A 23,881-nucleotide genomic window follows, 5' to 3' on the forward strand; every position below is an offset into this window, starting at 1 on the left:
TGTCGTAGGTCTGCGTACTTCAAATAAATTCAGCAAAACAGGTTGTTCGTAATCTTGCTTTTCAAGGTCACCACGAATAACCTCGAGTATGTTACAAAGTTTGTCCCTTCATCTCACATACTCGTAAAACTTGTCTGATAATTCCAATAACTGATCGAGTTTACAGTGCTCGTCACGTTATTTCGAGACAGGTATAACTCATTCAAATGCACTCGGTATTTTTTTAATAGCGAAAGCAGCATTGCAGCACTCTTCTCGAAACACAACTTACTTCATACACAGAATAGACTGTAACCTAACATAACCTCCTTGATCCCGCCAAGAACTGGGGGAGGAGATCGGATGCACTGTGACCAAACTGACTGCCCATCTTATCGGGCGACGTCGTCTGACTACCATTATCGGTGTCACTGTGAAAGCAGCGTAAGCGTTTGCGTAGTGTGTACCTGAGGCCGAACGTGGGTACTACAAATATGTTTACCTAGCTGAATGTAGGAACCGCCTAAAAACCGCAACCACGCTGCACGATCCAACAGCCCTCGTCGTTAGTTCGATGCGAGTCTGGTTCGCTCCCCGTGTGCCGAAAGCGGCCGCCCTCAGCCCCCGTGCGGAACCCTGCCTGTACCGGTATGCAAATCTCTTGAAACTACATTCGTGGTTTCTGCAAATGTTAGTAACGAGCACTGTACTGCCAAAAAACAGGAGGGGACCAGCTTCAACGGATTTAAATAATTTCCAATATCTACTTTTTTCACAGAACATGAATAACTTTTGTTATTTCTCAATCCACATTTTTCACAGATCTAATGTGAAACACATACGAGGACTGGCAAAAGCACCTGGGTTAGGGTCACGACATTCTTTACCATTCCTTCTTCATATCTTTTGTATTCTTCCTGCCTCGTGATGACTGGGTGTTGGTTCAAATGGCTCTGAGCACTATGGGACTTAACATCTGTGGCCATCAGTCCCCTAGAACTTAGAACTACTTAAACCTAACTTAACCTAAGGACATCACACACATCCATGCCCGAGGCAGGATTCGAACCTGCGACCGTAGCAGTCGCGCGGTTCCGGACTGAGCGCCTAGAACCGCTAGACCACCGCGGCCGGCACTGGGTGTTGTGTGCTGTCCTTAGCTTAGTTAGGCTTAAGTTCTAGGGGACTGATGACCACAGATGTTAAGTCCCATAGTGCTCAGAGCCATTTGAACCAACCATTTGTATTCTTCCCTTCAAAATACTCCCCTCCAAGATCCTTACACCGCTCCACGCCAATTTCCCACTGCTCAAATCCGTGTTTGATGATACAGGATGAAATTTAACCAGAATATTCTGTCCAACCTGTAGCTTCTTGATGTTTACCTGTACTGCATTCCCGTCGTTGATTGTCTCGTGGGTTTGGTGATCAGACTTCAATTATTTCTATCTGCTGTGCTGGACTTTTCCTTCCAGAATTTTGCCACTGTGAATTATGATGTTGATAGAAAGCATGTTCATAGTCTCCATCACCTTTTCTTTCACGACTTCAACTATCTCAAATATTATTTCTTGTAGCGCAAATTTCACCTTCGGGAACAGAATGAAGTCACAAGAAGCAAAATCTGATGAGTAGGGGGATGTTCCAACACAGGGGTCCCCTGCTAAGCCAAAAGCGACTTGCCAGGCATCAGGTTCTTGGGCAACATTGTCGAACAAACTTTACTGATTATGTCGAACTGTTTCTTTGTCAATTCTTACAATATCAGCAGCCACACGAATACTCAAATGTAATTCTTTTCGGATTAAAACGCCAATTGTTTTCGTACGTTGTTGATTTTGAGGGCGCCCTAAATGTGACTTTTCTTCAAACCCTTCTCGTCCCTGTCCGAAACGCTTAAACTACTCAAAAACATGAGCGCATGAAAGACGTTCATCACCGTTCCCTTGTTTCAATAAAGAATAGGCCTCTGTGCGACAGCTTTCCAAGCTTCACTAAAAATTTCATATTTATCTGGAGCTCTTAACAAAATTATTTTGACGGGCTGCGCATACACAGTAGGACACAAACAAGGCCAGCTTCCGACTGAGGGGCCGGCAGGAGAAAGAGGAAACAAAGTCTGCGCGGCTCACGTTCTCCACCTACACCCACACTTCCCCCTAAAAGCAGCTGTGAGCAGTGACGTCAGAATGACGTGCAAATCGATCTTACAAACGGTATACTGGTTAAGTCGTATAAAACATGCAGTATGCAGTTTCAAAGCAACGGGCCACTGACGATTTATCACAAAAATTTCACCCTTGGTACAGTTTCCCATAATTAAATGTCAATGACACATTGCCGATAAAAGCCTCCAAGAGATAGTAAGATGAACAGCACTAACGTTGAAAGGCGTGTGTCTTTGGTGTAACGTAGTGGTTAAGGTCGTAGATTTGTGTCGTACTCTATTCAGTTTTTTTCATCTTAGCATTTTTTAATAAAGCTGAGGCTTTGTTATGCATGCAATCCAATATCTTCTGCAATATTTGATGTTATTTACCTATAAGAAAAAATGGTTCAAATGGCTCTGAGCACTATGGGACTTAACATCTGAGGTCATCAGTCCCCTAGAACTTAGAACTACGTAAACCTAACTAACCTAAGAACATCACACACATCCATGCCCGAGGCAGGATTCGAATTTGCGGTCGTGCGGTTCCAGGCTGTAGCGCCTAGAACCGTACATATAAGAGCACACACTCAGGAATGAGCTGCTTCGATTTTGTGCCTCGAAAACGAAATATGAAATTACTCAGAGTGAAACGACCCGCAGTTAGATTTGTATTCCTGTTTGTCACTAATGTTTGCCTTTTTTTCCCAATATGTCGCCACTTCCGAGCGTGTGGTTAGGCAGCAACCTAAGAAGACAGCTACGAGAAACAATAAAATTCATATTCTTACTTGTCACAAATATTCGGCTGTTTATTTCCGAGTATGCTGCGATTTCCGAAAATGTGGTTAGGCAGGAACCTAAGAGGACAGCTCGAACTGCTGCGAGTGAAATGTTTAAATGTTGTCCCTGCGATGTCACTGGCGTGTCAGTGCTCGAAATAAGCTGCTGGACACGTACATATCATCAATTCTGAGTAAGCCGACCGTGTGACTAGCGTCTGCCGTCCAGCGAACAACCCCCCCCCCCCCCCCTTGCACTCTACCTTCCGGAGCTGCGCAGGTTTTGAGAGGAGATGTCACATGGCTCTGCAGAGCAGCTTTTCATCTTGATGCCAGCGCTTTTGTCCATTACAAAATCTGTCCCGTTTTTTGCCAGACCTCGTATGCCTGATGTCAGTGGAATATCCAACTTCAGTGTATAGGCCCTGAGTTGATTGCAGCTACCCACTTGAAAATTACTTTAGGACCTAACCACGAAAATTGTAACAAATAATACAAAGTTGTGTATATGCAGACTGAAGCGACGAATGAAAATTTGTACCAAGGCCACAGTTCGAATCCGGGTCTCGTGGTCACTAGTCAGATGCGCTAACCACTACGCCACCGTGGCACAGTGGCTTTGGACGACTGCACGGACTATCCCACCACGATTCCCTCCTCAATGCAAATTCCCATTCACGCCTGAGCGTAGTGGTATTTCCCATGAGCCCAAATGGCATTGCAAAGGATCTATAACTGTATTCGAATAGCGACTCAGCATCGAACTAAACGAGGTATCCTGCCTGAAACCCTGGCACAGGTAATTTAATCAAGTAATTCCAGAGACCTTTTCGAGTCTGAAACATGTATACAAGCAGGTACCTATGCCTCGGTTTTGGGCAGGATACCCAATTTGCTCGATGCTGAGGTGTTATTCCAATACAATTGGAGAGCCTCTGAAATGCTATTCCAGTTCATGGATAACACCAGTGGCTCACACGTGAACAGAAATTTTCACTAAAGAGGGAAGCGCGCTTCGGTAGTCCATGCAGTTGCGCAACGCCACTGTGCCAGAGTGGTGTAGGGGTTAGCGCGTCTGCCTAGTACGCAGGAAATCCAGTTTCGATTCCTGACACTGGTACAAATTTTCATTCGTCACCTCAGTCTGCATATAGACTTGTTGGAGACTTGAAAGGTCTCTGGTCCACATAGTTTCATTTTAAGAGGTTCACTCCAAAAGAAATGGCCGGCCGGGGTGGCCGAGCGGTTCTAGGCGCTACAGTCTGGAACCGCGCGACAGCTACGGTCGCAGATTCGAATCCTGCCTCGGGCATGGATGTGTGTGATGTCCTTAGGTTACTTAGGTTTAAGTAGTTCTAAGTTCTAGGGGACTGATGACCTCAGCAGTTAAGTCCCACAGTGCTCAGAGCCATTTGAACCATTACACCCAAAAGATGTGCACACTTTAAAAAAATAATCTTTTATTCTACATGTTTGAAAGTTTTACAGTGTGTAGATACATCCTTTAGGAACAATATTTTCATTTCGTCACATAATTTCCATCCCTCTCAACTGCCTTACTGCCTTACAGTGTGTAGATACATCTTTTAGGAACAATATTTTCATTTCGTCACATAATTTCCATCCCTCTCGACTGCCTTACGCCATCTTGGAACCAGCGCCTGTATAACCGCACGGTAAAATTCCGGACCAACCTGTTGGAGCCACTGTATGGTAGCGTGCACAAGGTAGTCATCATCTTCAAACCTTGTTCCACGAAGAGAGTCATTCAGTTTCCCAAAGAGATGATAGTCACATAGAGCCAGTCAGGACTGTAAGGAGGGTGTTTCAGTGTTGTCCATCAGAGTTTTGTGATCGCTTCCATGGTTTTTTGACTGACATGTGGCCGTGCATTGTCGTGCAACAGCAAAACATCCTGCTTTTGCCGATGTGGTCGAACACGACTCAGTCGAGCTTGAAGTTTCTTCAGTGTCGTCATATAAGCATCAGAATTTAAGGTGGTTCCACTTGGCATGATGTCCACAAGCAAGAGTCCTTCGGAATCGAGAAAGACCGTAGCCATAACTTTTGCAGCAGAAGGTGTAGTTTTGAACTTTTTTTTCCTGGGTGAATTTGCATGATGCCACTCCATTGATTGCCTCTTCGTCTCTGGTGAAAAATGATGGAGCCATGTTTCATCACCTGTCACAATTCTTCCAAGAAATTCATCTCCACCATTCTCGTAGTGTTCACTGCATACCGTTTTTCTTGTTTCTTTGTGAGGCACTGTCAACATCCTGGGAACCGACCTGGCACAAACCTTTTTTAATGCCAACACTTTCAGTATTCTGCAAATACTTCCTTCCCCTATCCCAACGTAGCGTGACAATTCGTTCACTGTGATTCGTCTGTCAGCAGTCACCAATTCGTTAACACTCTGCACATTCTCTGGAGTTTGTGCAGTACGAGGCCCGCCGCTGCGAGGACAATCCTCAATATAGCCGTGCCCACCGACTAACTGTACTGCGATCGACAGCAGCATCTCCATACACATTTTTCAACCCCTTGTGAATGTTTCCCATTGTCTCCTTTTCACAGCGCAGGAATTCGATGACAGCACGTTGCTTCTGACGAACATCAAGTGTAGCAGCCTGTGGTGTCATCGCCAGACACCGCATTTGCTAGGTGGTAGCATTTAAATCGGCCGCGGTCCGTTAGTATACGTCCGACCTGCGTGTCGCCACTGTCAGTGATTGCAGACCGAGCGCCGCCACACGGCAGGTCTAGTCTAGAGACACTCTAGCACTCGCCCCAGTTGTACAGCCGACTTTGCTAGCGATGGTTCACTGGCTACATATGCTCTCATTTGCAGAGACGACCGTTTAGCATAGCCTTGAGCTACGTCATTTGCTACGACCTAGAAAGGCGCCATATTCAGTTACTATAATCTGAACAGATAATATTACCTAACGTCAGTATAGTCCTTCCGTCCTCACGGCAGCCTGCGTGAGCTAAAACGTGTGCATTTCGGCCTCCTCTAGTAACACGTGGTTGGCTCTTCTGCCAACACTACACAGCCATCTTGAAGACATGCTGTGATGGCGCCACTCGCGGGAACAGGTTGAACCACTTTTGAAAACAAGCGGGAAGGATGTATCTAGACACTATAAAACTTTCACACATGCAGAATTAAAACTGTATTTTTACGAAAATAGTGTGCATTTCTTTTGGAGTGACCCTCGTAACAAAATGGTGAAGATGTCATTTAAGAAATTCATCGCGAGTGTAATCTGAATATTAAAAACAAATTGGGCACATAGATATTGCTTCAGCGGCTATTTGGAGGTGTTATCGAACAGAATCCCTGCTGATGAGAAAGACGGAGAGTTGGTACCGACCTGGTTGTGCGCGGTGGTGGTGAGCAGGTGCCTCTGCAGCTCCACGGGGTCCAGCTCTCGCAGGATGGCGGCCACCTTGCGCGCGTCGGGGCGCGCCCTGGGCAGCGTGGAGGGCGCGCTGAGGATCGCGTCCAGAGCGCCCAGCGGCCTCCGGGGGCGAGGGGTCGGTGGCGGGGGCGGCCGCACCTGCTGCTGTGGCTGCTCGGCGGCGGGGGCAGAAGGCGCGGGGGCGGAAGGCGCGGGGGCGGCGGAGCCCGCGAGGCGCTGCTGCAGCTGCGCCACCTCGTCGCGCAGGCGCGTGCCCTTGCGCTGGATCACGTCCAGCAGGTTCCAGAGCTCGTCCTCCGCCTCGTCCACCACCACCGACGACGAGCTGGCCTGCGGACATAGCGCATCGCGGCTCAGCGGGCGGGCTGTCTGCGTCTGCGGAGGCCGCCGGCCGCGGGCGCCGAGGGCCCGCAGCACAGCCGGCTAGGGAGGGGCTGGAGAGGAAAGGAGGGAGAGAGGCGACGTGACGGTCCGCTGATAACGCCGGCGCTGAATCACTGGCGCGGCCAGCTCTTACCGCCCCAAGTTCGCGCCTCGCTGACACGCCGCTCCACACGGAAACTTTCACTACATTCCGTCCTGCGCAAGCTCGCCTCACTTCTGAGCTACATGCCCGCAAGACAGAAATGGTAATTGTTTGAAAAGCGAAGTATACCTGACCTAACTACACTACTGGCCATTAAAATTGATACACCACGAAGAAGACGTGCTACAGACGCGAAATTTAACCGACAGGAAGAAGATGATGTGATATGCAAATGATTAGCTTTTAAGAGCGTTCACAAAAGGTTGGCGCCGGTGGTGACACCTACAACGTGCAGGCATGAGGGAAGTTTCCAACCGATTTCTCATACACAAACAGCAGTTCACCGAAGTTGCCTGGTGAAACGATGTTGTGAAGCCTCGTGTAAGGAGGAGAAATGCGTACCATCACGTTTCCAACTTTGATAAAGGTCGGATTGTAGCCTATCGCGGTTTATCGTATCGCGACATTGCTGCTCGCGTTGGTCGAGATCCAATGACTGTTAGCAGAATATGGAATCGGTGGGTTCAGGAGGGTAATACGGAACGCCGTGCTGGATCCCAACGGCCTCGTATCACTAGCAGTCGAGATGACAAGCATCTTATCCCCAAGGCTGTAACGGATCGTGCAGCCACGTCTCGATCCCTGAGTCAACAGATGGGGACGTTTCCAAGACAAAAACCATCTGCACGAACAGTTCGACGACGTTTGCAGCAGCATGGACTATCAGCTCGGAGACCATGGCTGCGGTTACCCTTGACGCTGCATCACAGACAACAGCGCCTGCGATGGTGTACTCAACGACGAACCTAGGTGCTCGAATGGCAAAACGTCATTTTTTCGGATGAATTCAGGTTCTGTTTACAGCATCATGATGGTCGCATCCGTGTTTGGGGACATCACGCTGAATCACATTGGAAGCGAGTATTCGTCATCGCCATACTGATTTTTCACCCAGCGTGATGGTATGGGGTGCCATTGGTTACACGTCTCGGTCACCTCTCATTCGCATTGACGGCACTTTGAACAGTGGACGTTACATTTCTGATGTGTTACGACCCGTGGCTCTACCCTTCATTCAATCCCTGCAAAATCCTATATTTCAGAAGAATAAAGCACGACCGCATGTTCGCATGTTACAGGTTCTGTACGGGGCTTTCTGGCTACAGAAAATGTTCGACTGCTGCCCTGGCCACCACATTCTCCAGATCTCTCACCAACTGAAAACGTCTGGTCAACGGTGGCCGAGCAACTGGCTCGTCACAATACGCCAGTCACTACTCTTGATCAACTGTGGTATCGTGTTGAACCTGCATGGGCAGCTGTACCTGTACACACCATCCAAGCTCTGTTTAACTCAATGCCGAGGCGTATCATGGCCGTTACTACGGCCATAGGTAGTTGTTCTGAGTACTGATTTCTCAGTATCTATGGACCCAAATTGGGTGAAAATGTAATCACATGTCAGTTCTAGTATAATATATTTGTCCAATGAATACCCGTTTATCATCTGCATTTCTTCTTGGTGTAGTAATTTTAATGGCCAGTAGTGTAGAACAGTATGCAGTGACGTGAAGAAAGTCGTAGGATAGTGAGATGCATATATACAGACGGCGGTAGCGTTGCGTACGCAAGCCATGAACGTGCAGAGAATTGAAGGAGCTGTCATTTGTACTCGAGCGGTTCACGTGCAAAGGTTTCCGACGTAATTATGAGCGCACGACGTGAATAACAGACTTCGAACCGAAATGGTAGCTGCATCTGAACGCATGCGTCACTTCATTTCGGAAATCGTTTGGGACTTCAATATTTCGAGACCCACAGTGTCAAGAGCGTGCCGAGAACGCCAAATTTGGGACATTACCTCTCACCACGGACAACACAGTGACCGACGACCTTCAGTTAACGACCTGCAGAACAGCGTTGGCGTAGAGTTGTCATTGCCACAAGACAAGCAACGCTGCGTGAAATAACCGCAGAAACCAAAGTGGGACGTACGACGAAGCAATCTGTTAGGACCCTGCGGCGAAATTTGGCGTTAATGGACTACGGCAGCAGACAACAGACGCTAGTGCCTTTACTAACAGTACGACATCGCCAGCAGCGCTTCTCCTGGGCTTGTGAACATATCGACTGAACCCCTGACGACTGCAAAACCGTGCCCTAGTCAGATGAGTCCCGATTTCAGTTGGTAAGAGCTCCTGGTAAGGTTCGAATGTGGCGCAAACCCCACGAACCCATGGACCTAATTTATCAGCAAGGCACTGTGCAAATTGGTGATGCTCCATAATGGTGTGGGCTGTGCTTACGTGGAATGAACTGATTACTGACTGAAAATGGTTGTGTCGGCTACTTTGAGACCAGTTGCAGCCATTCATGTACTTTATGTTCCCAAACAACGATGCAATTCTTATGGATGACAATGTCCCACGTTACCGCGCCATTAACTGTTCGTTACTGATTTAGAGATCATTCTGGACAATTCGAGCGAATGATTTGGCCACCCAGATCGCCCGATATGTATCCCATCGATCATGTATGCGACAAATCGAGAGGTCAGTTTGTGCACAAAATCCTGCACCGGCAACACTTTCGCAATTATGGGCGGTTACAGAGGCAGTTTGACTCAAAATTTCTGCAGTGGGTTTCCAGTGAGTTGCTGAGTCCATACCACGCTCGTTGCTGCCCCACGCCGGACAACAGGAGGTCCAACACGATATTACGAGGTATCCCGTGACTTTTGTCAGCTCATTGTATGAGAGATAGCAGTACCGTATTCTAAGTGAAGCTCTAAACGCAACTCGTACAAAAAGCAGTCAAGCGAAAACGAGACAGATCGAAAAAAGTTTGTAAACAGTTTATTAATATAAAAGTAATCGCTGTAACTGTTAATACATTTATTACACTGTGAGACAAGGCGGTCAACCCCTTCGTAGAAAAATGTTTGCGGTTGCCTACGGACTCATGAGAGCATCTCTTCGTCCGAACCAATTCTACGGCCAGGAATGTCTCTCTTGTGGGTTCCAAAAATGAAGAAATCGTGTGGTGAGAGATGGAGACTGTACGGAGGAAGTATAACGCTTTTCCAACGCAACTTCTACAGCCTCGTCCAAACACCCTCAGCAACATGTGTACGGGCCCTCATTTTGCTAAACTTGTTTGGCTCTGGCTCTGAGCACTATGCGACTTAACTTCTTAGGTCATCAGTCGGCTAGAACTTAGAACTAATTAAACCTAACTAACCTAAGGACATCACACACATCCATGCCCGAGGCAGGATTCGAACCTGCGACCGTAGCGGTCGCTCGGTTCCAGACTGTAGCGCCCAGAACAGCACGGCCACTCCGGCCGGCAAACTTGTTTGGACTAGACTGCAGAAGTTTCGCTAGGAAGCCCTTACACGTCCTTCATACAGTCTTTATCTCTCCCCATGAGGTTTCCATATTTTTGAGCCGTAAAGGAAGAAATTCGTAGCCGTCGATGTGCATCCCTGGGTACAATCATACGTAGGTCAACATTATTCCTTAAAGGCACTGACCGTATTGTCTCTCAGTATGATACATGTATTAACAGTTACGGCCCTTACTTATCAAATAATAAACAGGTTACTTACTTTTTTCCATTTGTCTAATTTCCATTTGACTCCCTTTTATAGATGCCTTCAAGGTTCTTCGTTACTCTTGACAGCACACTAGAGAGCTAAGGGAGACTCCTGGATATACGATGGACGGACAGGGCCACAAATCTAGCAAATCTACAAGACTCCTAATGTCTGAAAAGACATCAGAAGAGCACATTTGGAAACCTTTTGTTACGATTCGCACAACCCTTATTACAACCATGGAATCGGCGTTAGACTGCCTTGCAGAAAGACTTATTCTCTCTGCAGAGGAGGTTGTGTTGTTCTGGAAATTCTTGGAAGATTAAAACTGCTTGCCAGACAGGGGCTGGAGCCTGGAACCGTGCCTTTCGTGGGTAGTGCTCTTACCGACTGGGCTATCGAGGACCACTCAAGAGGGCTTGAACACTTGTGCGGAGTGACACTTCTGCGGAGACACATTTCTGTGGAGCCTAGGGTTCTTGCTGGGACACGAAGAAATTGTTTCCTGTCTAGCAATGCAGCGCAGCGTGCTGCAGTCTACGATACGTTTTAAAACGAGTTATTTTTAACGTATGTTGAAACGGTGAAAAAACTGCAACTAGTCACTTTATGATAATTCGTTTCACTTTTACCAGTTTCAAGTTGGTTTGCTCATCCTTCCGACGAGATCTGTGTTAGGTTGGAAGACGTTAGTTTGGCTTTGAGTTGGCGAAACCATCAAAGGTGAAAGCAATAAACTACCTGAAGTGTCTTAGACTCTGAAGAAATATCAACACATTCCAGCACCGCACTAGGGTAAGTCAGCAGAGCTGTCACCAACTCCGACTCACGACCCACCTCGTACCCCTCTCCTATCTTCCACATTTCACTTTGCTGAACTAGTACTATCGATAACATGGATACTGCTAACAAATAGATTATTCACAGCCTTGGGGACTGTTTTCAGTGTGTACATCTTACTCTGCAGTGGATTGAGTCCTGCCTGGGTAGCTCGTTCGGTACAATCATTACCCGCAAAAGGCAAGGTTCCGGATCCGAAGAGCCCCAGTCCAGCACACATTTTTACCTTTCTCGTCAGGAAGTCTCAATTGCTCTAGTTCTGGATAACTTACATTAAAGAAGGCAAGAGAAGCTATAAATAGTCACGACAAAGTCTCTCGGGAACACGGTATTTATCCTGTAAGTGACACTTTCCGTCTTGAGAAGAAAAAAATCATGTTCTTAAACAAAGGTCAGACAAGGTGTCTAAATGTGTTTGGAGATTAAAATTAATACAATTTTATTTTATAATTAGAAGCCTCCGATAGTGAATTATTGCAAAGCAGAAATAGGGTCAAGACATTGGACTACTACTCCCCGTATTGGCAACCAGAACAGATACGGGTAACACATTTCGAAACAAGAGATTATAGCGTACGTTTTCCAGGAAGCTCAAAGGAAGGGATGCGTGGAAGAGGAAGGGACTGTGCAGTACAAGTCAGATAAACAAGGAGACAATTGTCGTATGTATTGCCATTTGTTGATGATGCTGAAATGATGATGAGAACAAACACCCAGTCCCCGGGGCAGAGAAAATTCCCAACCCGGCCGGGAATCGAACCGGGTACCCCGTGATCCAGAGACAGCAACGCTAGCCACTAGATTACAAGCTGCGGACTATTGCCATCTGAAACCACAGGAACATCCACAATTACGATACTACAAAAATAAATCTTCATAACTTCTGTCTTCGTTTCAGATGGAACTGAAAGACGCTGGAACATAACTTATTAAAATCTACTGTGCAGGTAAAGCTAGTACGCTTCTAAAAGGGAACAGTATAGTTACACACAAGTTTCCTCTAGTTCTCGATATCTGTGGAACGTGCAAGCAACTTGCTGATAACGAATGTCTGACGCACTTTCCGTTACTCAAACTTCCAGCACTGACTGACTCGTCTGTTCTAATAGGAATTCTAGTTTAACCTGGAGGAACTTTGAGGAGAACTCGGTATGTCTGGCGTTGTGTGTCGGAAACGTAGTCCAGTACGCAGTAAACTTCTCGGAAAAGAACATTCGCAGGTACAAGCACGCGGAAGGGGAAAAGTAATTAAATTTAAAAATCACGAACAATAAAGAGAAAGCGCAGCACAAAAGCACAATGTAAAGAAGGACGACGAACTGCAGATGGTAAGGCCGAAAAATTTACAGAAAATGTATTGCAAAAGCGCAACAAATGTACCTAAAAATCAGCTGTGTAATTGGGAATTACTTATGTTCTCAGAAAAGTTCTCTCAACGCATGGGCTTTTCCGAAAGTTACATTCTGGGATCCTCCGGTTAATGTTGGGCGGTTTTCTTCGCGGTAATTCCGGAAATAATCGTCCTGCAAAGGTTTCATGAAGATCGTTATCTCTTATGCCAGTGGTACCCAGTGGCCCGATTATATTCGAAGTCCATGAGTTCCATTGGGTGTCCCATCCGTTCTCGGTTACTGTTTAACTGGGATGTGAACGTTACCTGTGTGCTCTACGCAATAGGTGACGTAACCTTGTCTGCAGCACACTTCCTGAATAGTCTTCACGTATTTCTGACCAGACGCGATAACACGAAAGAAGACTAGACGACGCCAAAAGCTAACCAGTTCATTAAAAGAAAAGAAAGTTAGGGTTTCACTTCACATCAACAACGAGCTCATTAGACACGGGGCACAATCTCGGACCGTACAAGAACGGGAAAAGAAGTCGTTCCTGGCCTTACAAATAAACCATCCTGCGTTCCACCTTCACCGACTTACGGCAACCATAGAAAAACTAAATCTGAAAGGTTGGATGGGGAACTGAACCCCGCAAATTTAAGTCCTACATCTTAACCAATACATCAGTATATTGTACCAGTAGCCTCTCCTCGGTAGTATGTAAGATGTTTTAACAAAATGCTAACTTGGCTTAAAGAGTCATTAGACTTTTAGTGTGCAAAAAACAAACTGGTCTTCGAAATCGACACTACATAGTTTGCCACCTGCGTATTGTAAACGACGTTACAGGACGAAATAATGAGTATGGATAAACACTTTATAGGAAATTTATTGATGTCAAGAAGGTTAAAACAAAAAATTTAATAAAATGAAACGCAGGAAAGGAAAGGAGGAAAAGGGATACAGTTACAAAGTAACAGGTTAATTGGGTAACTCATTACGAAAGACTAACTGGTGGTATACAGGAAATGAGTCATTAGTAATAGCTGAATCAAAATTTATTCAAGCGAATATGAAAGCTAATCAATTAGCGTACTCACAAGCGATTGATACAGCAATAAACAAACAAAAGGAAAAAAAATCTTCCTTGCATTTCACTAGGAGAGTAGAACACAGCATTCTGAGTTTAAGTTTCCAGTGTGCCTGAAAAGAAAAGCTTTTACTATTACGTACAGATGCTTCTAATCTACGGCAATGAGATAGGTATCGTAAGTGCGCAAACCATTCAGTTAACATCGGATAACGGATAAGAGCAATTTTAGATGACAATAAGGGAGTGGAACAGAAGTAAGACGGCCACGGTAAAGACATGAATCTGCGATGCTGTCGCAGTTGTTAAAAAACTGGATCAGAAATAATGGGGCAAACGCTATTGTCTAGATAAATTCAGGGAAGGAACTTATCTGCATGCGTTCCACGATACGAAACTACCTGGGTGATGAGGTAGGTAAACGACACCAGGCAACAACCAGGAAACATTCGGATTCATAAGGGTGAGTAAGTATGGAAGAGCCTTTTTCCAGCAGCGCATGAACATGACGACGACGACGACGACGACGACATGAAACGATAGTGAAAACGGTCGGTCTGGAGTAACCGAAGTACCTCTAAATTCATCGTTCGTGAGACCTGAGGAAGACGATCAGGTCGGCCGTCGTAATATTACGCATAAAATTGTAAATACATCTTCTAAATTAAAGAATGGAAAGAAGAATGGAAAAACTGGTAAAAGCAGAGTTCGGGGGAGATCAGTTTCGATTTCGAAGAAATGTAGGAACACGTGTGCAATACTGAACACGTGAGGCAATACTGAACCTACGGCTTAGAAAATAGGTTAAGGAAAGGCACACCTACATTGACAGCATTTGTAGACTTAGAGAAGCTTTTGGCAGTGTTGACTACAATACGCTGTTCGAAATTCTGAAGATAGCAAGGATAAAATACATGGAGCGAACCACTATTTACAACTTGTACAAAAACTAGACGGCATGGGTCGAAAGGCATGAAAGGGAAGCAGTGGTTGAGAAGGGAGTGAGACAGGGCTGTAGTCTATAGCCCATGTTATTCAATCAGTAAACTGAGCAAGCAGTAAAGGAAACAAAAGAAAAGTTTGAAGTAAGAATTAAAATTCAGGAAGAAAAAATAAAAACGTTTAGGTTTGCCGATGACATTGTATTTCTGTCACAGAAAGCAAAGGACATGGAAGAGATTTTGAACGGAAAGGACAGTATCTTGAAAGGAGAATACAAGATGAACATCAACAAAAGCGAAACAAAGATAATGAAATGTAGTCGACTGCTAAGGGAATTAAATTAAGACATGAAACAATTAAAGTAGTAGATGATTTTGCTATTTGGGCAGTAAAACTGACGATGGGTATTTGTCTGGAGTGTAGCCATGTATGGAAGTAAAACATGGACGATAAACAGTTTAAACAAGAAGAGACTAGAAGCTTTTGCAATGTGGTGCTACAGAACAATTTTGAAGACTAGATGGGTCGATCACGTAATTAATGAGGAGGTACAGAATATACACTACTGGCCATTAAAACTGCTACACCGCGAAGATGACGCGAAATTTAACTGACAGGAAGAGGATACTGCGATATGCAAATGATTAGCTTTTCAGAGCATTCACACAAGGTTGGCGCCGGTGGCGACACCTACAACGTGCTGACATGAGGAATGTTTCCAACCGATTTCTCATACACTAACAGCAGTTGACTGGCGTTGCCTGGTGAAACGTTGTTGTGATGCCTCGTGTAAGGAGGAGAAATGCGTACCATCACGTTTCGGACTTTGATAAAGGTCGGATTGTAGCCTATCTCGATTGCGGTTTATCGTATCGCGACATTGCTGCTCGCGCTGGTCGAGATCCAATGACTGTTAGCAGAATATGGAATCTGTGGGTTCAGGAGGGTAATACGGAACGCCGTGCTGGATCCCAACGGCCTCGTATCACTAGCAGTCGAGATGACAGGCATCTTACCCGCATGGCTGTAACGGACCGTGCAGCCACGTCTCCATCCCTGAGTCAACAGATGGGGACGTTTGCAAGACAACAACCATCAGTTCGACGACGCTTGCAGCAGCATGGACTATCAGCTCGGAGACGATGGCTGAGGTTACCCTTGACGCTGCATCACAGACAGGAGCGCCTGCGACGGTGTACTCAACGACGAACCTGGGTGCACGAGTGGCAAAACGTCATTTTTTCGGATGAATCCAGGTTCTGTTTACAGTATCGTTATGGTCGAAACCGTGTTTGGCGACATCACGGTGAACGCACATTGGAAGCGTGTATTCGTCATCGCCATATTGGCGTATCACCCGGCGTGATGGTATGGGGTGCCATTGGTTACACGTCTCGGTCACCTCTTGTTCGCATTGACGGCACTTTGAACAGTGGACGTTACATTTCAGATGTGTTACGACCCGTGGCTCTACCTTTCATTCGATCCCTGCGAAACCCTGCATTTCTGCTGTATAAAGCACGACCGCATGTTGCAGGTCCTGCACGGGCCTTTCTGGATATAGGAAATGTTCCACTGCTGCCCTGGTTAGCTTATTCTCCAGATCTCTCACCAGTTGAAAACGTCTGGTCAACGGTGGTCGAGCAACTGGCTCATCACAACACGCCAGTCACTACTCTTGATGAACTGTGATATCGCGTTGAAGCTGCATGGGCAGCTGTACCTGTATACGCCATCCAAGTTCTGTTTGACTCAATGCCCAGGCGTATCAAGGCCGTTATTACGGCCAGAGATGGTTGTTCTGGGTACTGATTTCTCAGGATCTATGCACCCAAATGGCGTGAAAATGTAATCACATGTCAGTTCTAGTATATTTGTCCAATGAATACCCGTTTATAATCTGCATTTCTTCTTGGTGTAGCAATTTTAATGGCCAGTAGTGTAATTGGGGAGACAAGGAATCTGTGGCACAACTTGACCAGAAGAAGGGATCTGTTGATAGGACACATTCTGAGACATCAAGGGATCACCAGTTTAGTATTGGAGGGGAGCGTGGGTAGTAGAAGTCGTAGAGGGAGACCAAGGGATGAGTACGTAGGCAGATTCAGAAATATGTGGGCTGCAGTAGCTAGTCGGACATGAAGAGGCTCGCACAAGATAGAGTAGCAGGGAGAGCTTCATCAAACCAGTATTTGGGCTATAGACAACAATAACAACAACAACAACAACAACAACAACGTCAACAACAGCAAGTTAAACCTCTGGTAAAATCGAGGAATTGTATCTCTTGAATGATGAAATAAGCTAGAAAATGTTGTTTATACTACATCGAGCTCTACGGGGAATATGCTAGTAAAGATTAAGATTTTAGTGAAATCCACTGTTAGTTTATAGGCACTGGTATTTCAATCATCCTCGTAACGCTCCAAAAATGGGAGGTGATGTCCTTCAAAATGATAGTACCATGAGTGACACCGCTGTAGATGCAGGGTGATGATACTCTGATTAAAACCGCTTCTTACTTGGCGTTTGTCGGAGGAGGGGATTAGGGTTTTACGTCCCGTTGACTGTGATGTCATTAGAGACGGAGCAGAAGCTCGGGTTACCGAAGTATGGGGAAGGATATCAGCCGTGCCCTTTCAAAGGAACCATTTCGGCATTTGCCCGGAGGAATTTAGGATAATTACGGAAAATCTAAATCTGGATGGCCGGACAGGGATTTGAACAGTCAAAGTAGTTGCCTTTGGGAGCTATACATCGGCGGAGTCGTCGTTCCCAGTCTTTACAGCAGCGCTGAAAGTCTTCAACTGGTAGGTTCGTTAACATGTCGTTCACATTATTTTGAATGTTCTCCGGAGTCACAAAATGATGTTGTTTTACAACATTTTTTCAATTCTGGGCACAGAAAAACGTCACAAGGACTCATATCATGCGAATATGAGGTCTGTGGAACAACAGGAATGTCTTTTGAGGTCAAACATTCCGCGATGGAAGTGGCCGTTTGACATGTGGCGTTGTCATAATGAAATATCCATTTGTCTGCGATGTCGGGTCTCACTCGATTCACCCTTTTCCTGAGCCTTTCAAGGACATCTTTGTAAAAAAAAAAAATTGGTTAACAGCTTGTTCTGGAGGAACAAATTTTTTATGCACGATACCCCTTCTGCCAAAAAAGCAAATCAACTTTGTTTTAATTTTTGAATTGCTCATCCGAGCTGATTTCGGTGGAGGAGATGTCTCAGTATGCCACTCCTCACTTTGCCGCTTTGTCTCAGGATCGTAATCAGAAAGCCAGGATTCATCACCTGCGATCACACGACAGGACCATTCGTGGTCACTGGAAGTCCTCTCAAGAGGATCAATGCACACGCTTCTTCGACTGTCCATCTGCTCAGTTGTGAGGTTTTTCGGCACCATTTTGGCACAACTCTTTCGCACGCGCAAATCTACGGTCAAAATTTGACGGTGAAAGAGTTCAACAGGTCAGCCATCATCCTTATTGTTAAGCGTAGGTCCGATCTCACAAGGCCAGGCACATGTTCTACCTTCTCGTCGGTTTTTGAAGTTGAAGGTCACACTGAGCGAGGTTCATCTTCAATGTGTTCTCGGCCTTCCAAAAACGGTCTGTGCCAGCTAAAAACGTGCGCTCTTGGTAAGGAGTGCTGCCCACATACCTGTTTCAACTTTTCAAAAGGTCACACTCAAGGTTTCCCCAAGTTTAACACAAAACGTTAAGACATAACGTTGCTCTAAATTCAATTCTGCCGTTCCATTTTCGTAACACGCAACTAAAACACAACAACAATGACGGCGGTCTCAATGATCACGTGATGGCTGTACAGAGCTGAAACTCGGACTGAGTATCCGGAAGCCACGTACCATTAGTCCACACAGGTAGAGGGTTTGGGTTGGGTTGTTTGGAGGAGGAGACAAGACAGCGAGGTCATCGGTCTCATCTACATCTACATTTATACTCCGCAAGCCACCCAACGGTGTGTGGCGAAGGGCACTTTACGTGCCACTGTCATTACCTCCCTTTTCTGTTCCAGTCGCGTATAGTTCGCGTGAAAAACGACTGCCGGAGAGCCTCCGTGCGCGCTCGAATCTCTCTAATTTTACATTCGTGATCTCCTCGGGAGGTATAAGTAGGGGGAAGCAATATATTCGATACCTCATCCGAAACGCACCCTCTCGAAACCTCGACAGCAAGCTACACCGCGATGCAGAGCGCCTCTCTTGTAGAGACTGCCACTTGAGTTTGCTAAACATCTCCGTAACGCTATCAGGCTTACCAAATAACCCTGTGTCGAAACGCGCCGCTCTTCTTTAGATCTTCTCTATCTCCTCCGTCAACCCGACCTGGTACGGATCCCACACTGATGAGCAATACTCAAGTATAGGTCGAACGAGTGTTTTGTAAGCCACCTCCTTTGTTGATGGACTACATTTTCTAAGGACTCTCCCAAAGAATCTCAACCTGGTACCCGCCTTACCAACAATTAATTTTATATGATCATTCCACTTCAAATCGTTCCGCACGCATACTCCCAGATATTTTACAGAAGTAACTGCTACCAGTGTTTGTTCCGCTATCATATAATCATACAATAAAGGATCCTTCTTTCTATGTATTCGCAATACATTACATCGGATTATGGAAGGAGGGGGAAGGAAGTCGGCCGTGCCCTTTCAAGGAACCATCCTGGCATTTGTCTGGAGCGATTTAGGGAAATCACGGAAAACCTAGATCAAGATAGCCGGACTCGGGATTGAACCGTCGTCCTCCCGAATGCGAGTCCAGTGTGCTAGCCACTGCGCCACCTCGCTCGGTCACAACACAGGTAGAACAACACAGTGTTGCCAGATCGCTCGCAGTGTTGTCAGTCTCATTACGTTTCTGATACACATCGTATATGTTCTTGAGGACAATATTATGGAAATGTAAGAGGAGGTAGATGAAGATGAAATGGGACATATGATACTGCGTGAAGAGTTTGACAGAGCACTGAAAGACCTGAGTCGAAACAAGGCCCCCGGAGTAGACAACATTCCATTAGAACTACTGACAGCCTTGGGAGAGCCAGTCCTGACAAAACACTACCATCTGGTGAGCAATATGTATGAGACAGGGGAAATTCCCTCAGACTTCAAGAAAAATATAATAATTACAATCCCAAAGAAAGCAGGTGTTGACAGATGTGAAAATTACCCAACTATCAGTTTAATAAGTCACAGCTGCAAAATACTAACGCGAATTCTTTACAGACGAATGGAAAAACTGGTAGAAGCCGACCTCGGGGAAGATCAGTTTGCATTCCATAGAAATGTTGGAACACGTGAGGCAATACTGACCCTACGACTTATCTTAGAAGAAAGATTAAGGAAAGGCAAACCTACGTTTCTAGCATTTGTAGACTTAGAGAAAGCTTTTGACAATGTTGATTGGAATACTTTCTTTCAAGTTCTGAAGGTGGCAGGGGTAAAATACAGGGAGCGAAAGGCTATTTACAATTTGTACAGAATCCAGATGGCAGTTATAAGGGTCGAGGGGTATGAAAGGGAAGCAGTGGTTGAGAAGGGAGTGAGACAGGGCTGTAGCCTATCCCCGATGTTATTCAGTCTGTATACTGAGCAAGCAGTAAAGGAAACAAAAGAAAAGTTCGGAGTAGGTATTAAAATCCATGGAGAAGACATAAAAACTTTGAGGTTCGCCGATGACATTGTAATTCTGTCAGAGACAGCAAAGGACTTGGAAGAGCAGTTGAACGGAATGGACAGTGTCTTGAAAGGAGGGTATAAGATGAACATCAACAAAAGCAAAACAAGGATAATGTAATGTAGTCGAATTAAGTAGGGTGATGCTGAGGAAATTAGATTAGGAAATGAGACACTTAAAGTAGTAGATGAGTTTTGCTATTTGGGGAGCAAAAAAAATTGATGATGGTCGAAGTAGAGAGGATATAAAATGGAGACTGGCAATGGCAAGGAAAAGGTTTCTGAAGAAGAGAAATTTGTTAACATCGAGTATAGATTTAAGTGTCAGGAAGTCGTTTCTGAAAGTATTTTTATGGAGTGTAGCCATGTATGGAAGTGAAACATGGACGATAAATAGTTTGGACAAGAAGAGAATAGAAGCTTTCGTAATGTGGTGCTACAGAAGAATGCTGAAGATTAGATGGGTAGATCACATAAATAACGAGGAGGTATTGAATAGAATTGGGGAGAAGAGGAGTTTGTGGCACAACTTGACTAGAGGAAGGGATCGGTTGGTAGGACATGTTCTGAGGCATCAAGGGATCACCAATTTAGTACTGGAGGGCAGCGTGGAGGGTAAAAATCGTAGAGGGAGACCAAGAGATGAATACACTAAGCAGCCAGAAGGATGTAGGCTGCAGTAGGTACTGGGAGATGAAGAAGCTTGCACAGGATAGAGTAGCACGGAGAGCTGCATCAAACCAGTCTCAGAACTGAAAACAACAACAACAACAACAACAATGATCAAAGAACTTTGACAGCGCAATCGGACTTAACTTGCAAGGCGCTAAGCGTGCAGTGACAGGCAGTTTTAGCGAGACTGCAGCAGCATGCGGCTGTGTTACCTGGTGGTGGTGAGCGGGAGGGAGCACGGTGGTTGCGGAGGCGGCCTTGCTGGAGGAGGTCTCGGTGCCGAAGCCAGAGTCCTGTACGGCGCTGCTGCCCGCACTGCTCGTGCCGCTGCCGTCGCCGCTCTTGGGCTGCTTCCGATGCGTCGCGCCGCTCGACGCTCCGTCGCTGCCTCCTACAACCCCATAGCAACCGTGACATTTGTGCAAATAAGGAGAGAGAGAGAGAGAGGGGAGAGGAGAGGAGAGGAGAGGAGAGGAGAGGAGAGAGAGGAGAGAGAGGGAGAGAGAGAGAGAGAGGGAGAGAGAGAGAGGAGAGAGAGAGAGAGAGAGAGAGAGAGAGAGGAGAGAGAGAGAGGTTTTTTACTACTACTACTACTACTACTACCAATAATAATAATAATAATAATAACCAAAGTGTGAAATTTTACCGTACCGTTTTACGAAACCAATTCAGTTCCAAGTAAGTCTTCCGTCTTCCCTTTTCTATGACAGGTGACTTCATTCACGCGCACATACGCTCATTCACACTAACATAAAGCACGTACAAATACGAAATCAGAGTAGTATTGTACACCCACACTGATAAGCCGAAACATTACGATCACTGCCCACCGCGGCGTTGGATGCCGCCTGGTGACGTTATGTGCATGTGACGCGGTAAGGAAGTATTTAAGCCGAGCAGAGACGGAAGATATTGGCTGCATATGGAGAAATCCACTGAGATAAGCGACTTTGTCAAAGGAGGCACCCTGACAGCAACGCCACCGTGTTGAACAATGCTTTTCGTGCAGTCATAGGAGGTCGTGTTACGACTCAAACTGAGCGTAATAGGCTGCATGATGCGCAACTTCACTCCCGACGTCCATGGCGAGGTCCGTCTTTGCAACCACGACACCATGCAACGCGGTACAGATGGACCCTAAAACACACCGAATGGACCGTTCAGGATTGGCATTACGTTGTGTTGGCCGATGAGTGTCGCATATGCCTTCAACCAGACAATCGTGGGAGACGTGTTTGGAGTCAACCCGGTCAGGCTGAACGCCTTAGACACACTGTCCAGCAAGTGCAGCAAGGTGGGGGTTCCCTGCTGTTTCGGGGTGGCATTATGTGGGGCCGACGTGCGCTGCTTGTGGTCATGGATGGCGCCGTAACTGCTGTACGATACGTGAATGCCATCTTTCGACCGATAGTGCAACCATATCGGCAGCATAATGGCGAGGCATTCGTCTTCATGGACGACAATTCGCGCCTTCATCGTGTACATTTTGTGAATGACTTCCTTCAGGACAACGACATCGCTCGACTAGAGTGGCCGGCATGTTCTCCATACATGAAGCCTGTCGAGCATGCCTGTGACAGATTGAAAAGGGCTGTTTATGGATGACATGACCCATCAACTACTCTGAGGGATCTACGCCGATTCGCCCTTGAGTGGGACAATCTGGACCAACCGTGTCTTGATGAACTTGTGTATAGTATGCCACGACCAATACAGGCATCCATCAATGCTAGATGACGTGCTGCTGGGCATTAGAGGTACCAGTGTGTACAGTAAATCTGGACCACCACCTCTGAACTCTCTGTATGGTGGTACAACATGTAATGTATGGTTTTCATGAACAATAAAAAGGGCGGAAATGATGTTTACGTTTATCTCTATTCCAATTTTCTGTACAGGTTCCGGAACTCTCGGAACCAAGATGATGCAAAAGTATTTTTTGATGTGTGTATTATTACGCAGACCCTGTGAACGGGTATCTCAAAAACGACGAAGCTGGTCGAATGTTCATATGGTACTGTCGTGAGTATCTACAGAAAGCAGTAAAAGGGCAGTGAAACTACCACTAGCTGCTCAGTGGTTGAACGTTCACACACACAGAATGTGGGGTTTGGAGGCTTTTCTGCTCTGTAAAGTACAATAGATGGCGAAAAAGCACAATGCCTGTGGACGCACACGTGTTTCAGAGCACACCATTCAGCAGACGTTGTTGAACACTATGTTCTTCGGCAGAAGACCCCATGCGTGTTTACATATTGGTCCAACGACATCAGTTACGAATGTAGTGGGCTCGGGATCATCGTGATTGGACGGCATATCAGTGGAACCGTGACCGCTCGTCAAATGAAACACGCTTTTGCTACACCAGGTCGATGAACGTCTCCACAAATGCCATCATCCAGGCGAACGGTTCCTCGAGACGTCCACCGCGCCCCGCACACAGGCTGGTGGGAGCAGTATTGCGCTACGATGTGCATTCTCCTGGGCTTGCACGGGATCTCGTACCCCTTTGAGTGATGTCTTCCCTGAAGACTATGTCATCTTTCAGCAGTATAACTGTCCGTGTCTCGAAGCCAGAATCGTGCTACAGTGATTCGAGGAGCATGATAGTGATGTAACGTTAGTGTCTTGGCCACCAAATTCGGCTCATGTTAATACGATGGTTACCATCTGGGTCGCTATCGAGCGCCATAATCGCGTACACAAATCTGAGGCCAGTTGATGATGACGATGATGATGAGGATTGGTTAGTGGGGCCCTTAACTGCGCAGTCATCAGCGCCCGTACAAAGTCCCAATTTTTTCACACTCCAATGTTTTTCACAGCTCA

The 23,881-nt window shown here is 46.1% G+C and overlaps 1 protein-coding gene across 1 annotated transcript in view; it reads right to left on the reverse strand.

The window, feature by feature from the left end:
* LOC124596275 overlaps positions 1 to 23,881 on the reverse strand; it is a 549,311-nt gene that overhangs the window by 37,107 nt on the left and 488,323 nt on the right. The window contains exons 5-6 of the mRNA XM_047135358.1: positions 21,265 to 21,443; positions 6,288 to 6,665 (exon numbers count right to left, since the gene is read on the reverse strand). Coding sequence (XP_046991314.1) covers positions 6,288 to 6,665; positions 21,265 to 21,443 — 557 coding nt within the window. The remainder of the gene's footprint in view (positions 1 to 6,287; positions 6,666 to 21,264; positions 21,444 to 23,881) is intronic.

Source organism: Schistocerca americana, chromosome 1, assembly GCF_021461395.2.
Source record: "Schistocerca americana isolate TAMUIC-IGC-003095 chromosome 1, iqSchAmer2.1, whole genome shotgun sequence".
Lineage (NCBI taxonomy): Eukaryota > Metazoa > Arthropoda > Insecta > Orthoptera > Acrididae > Schistocerca > Schistocerca americana.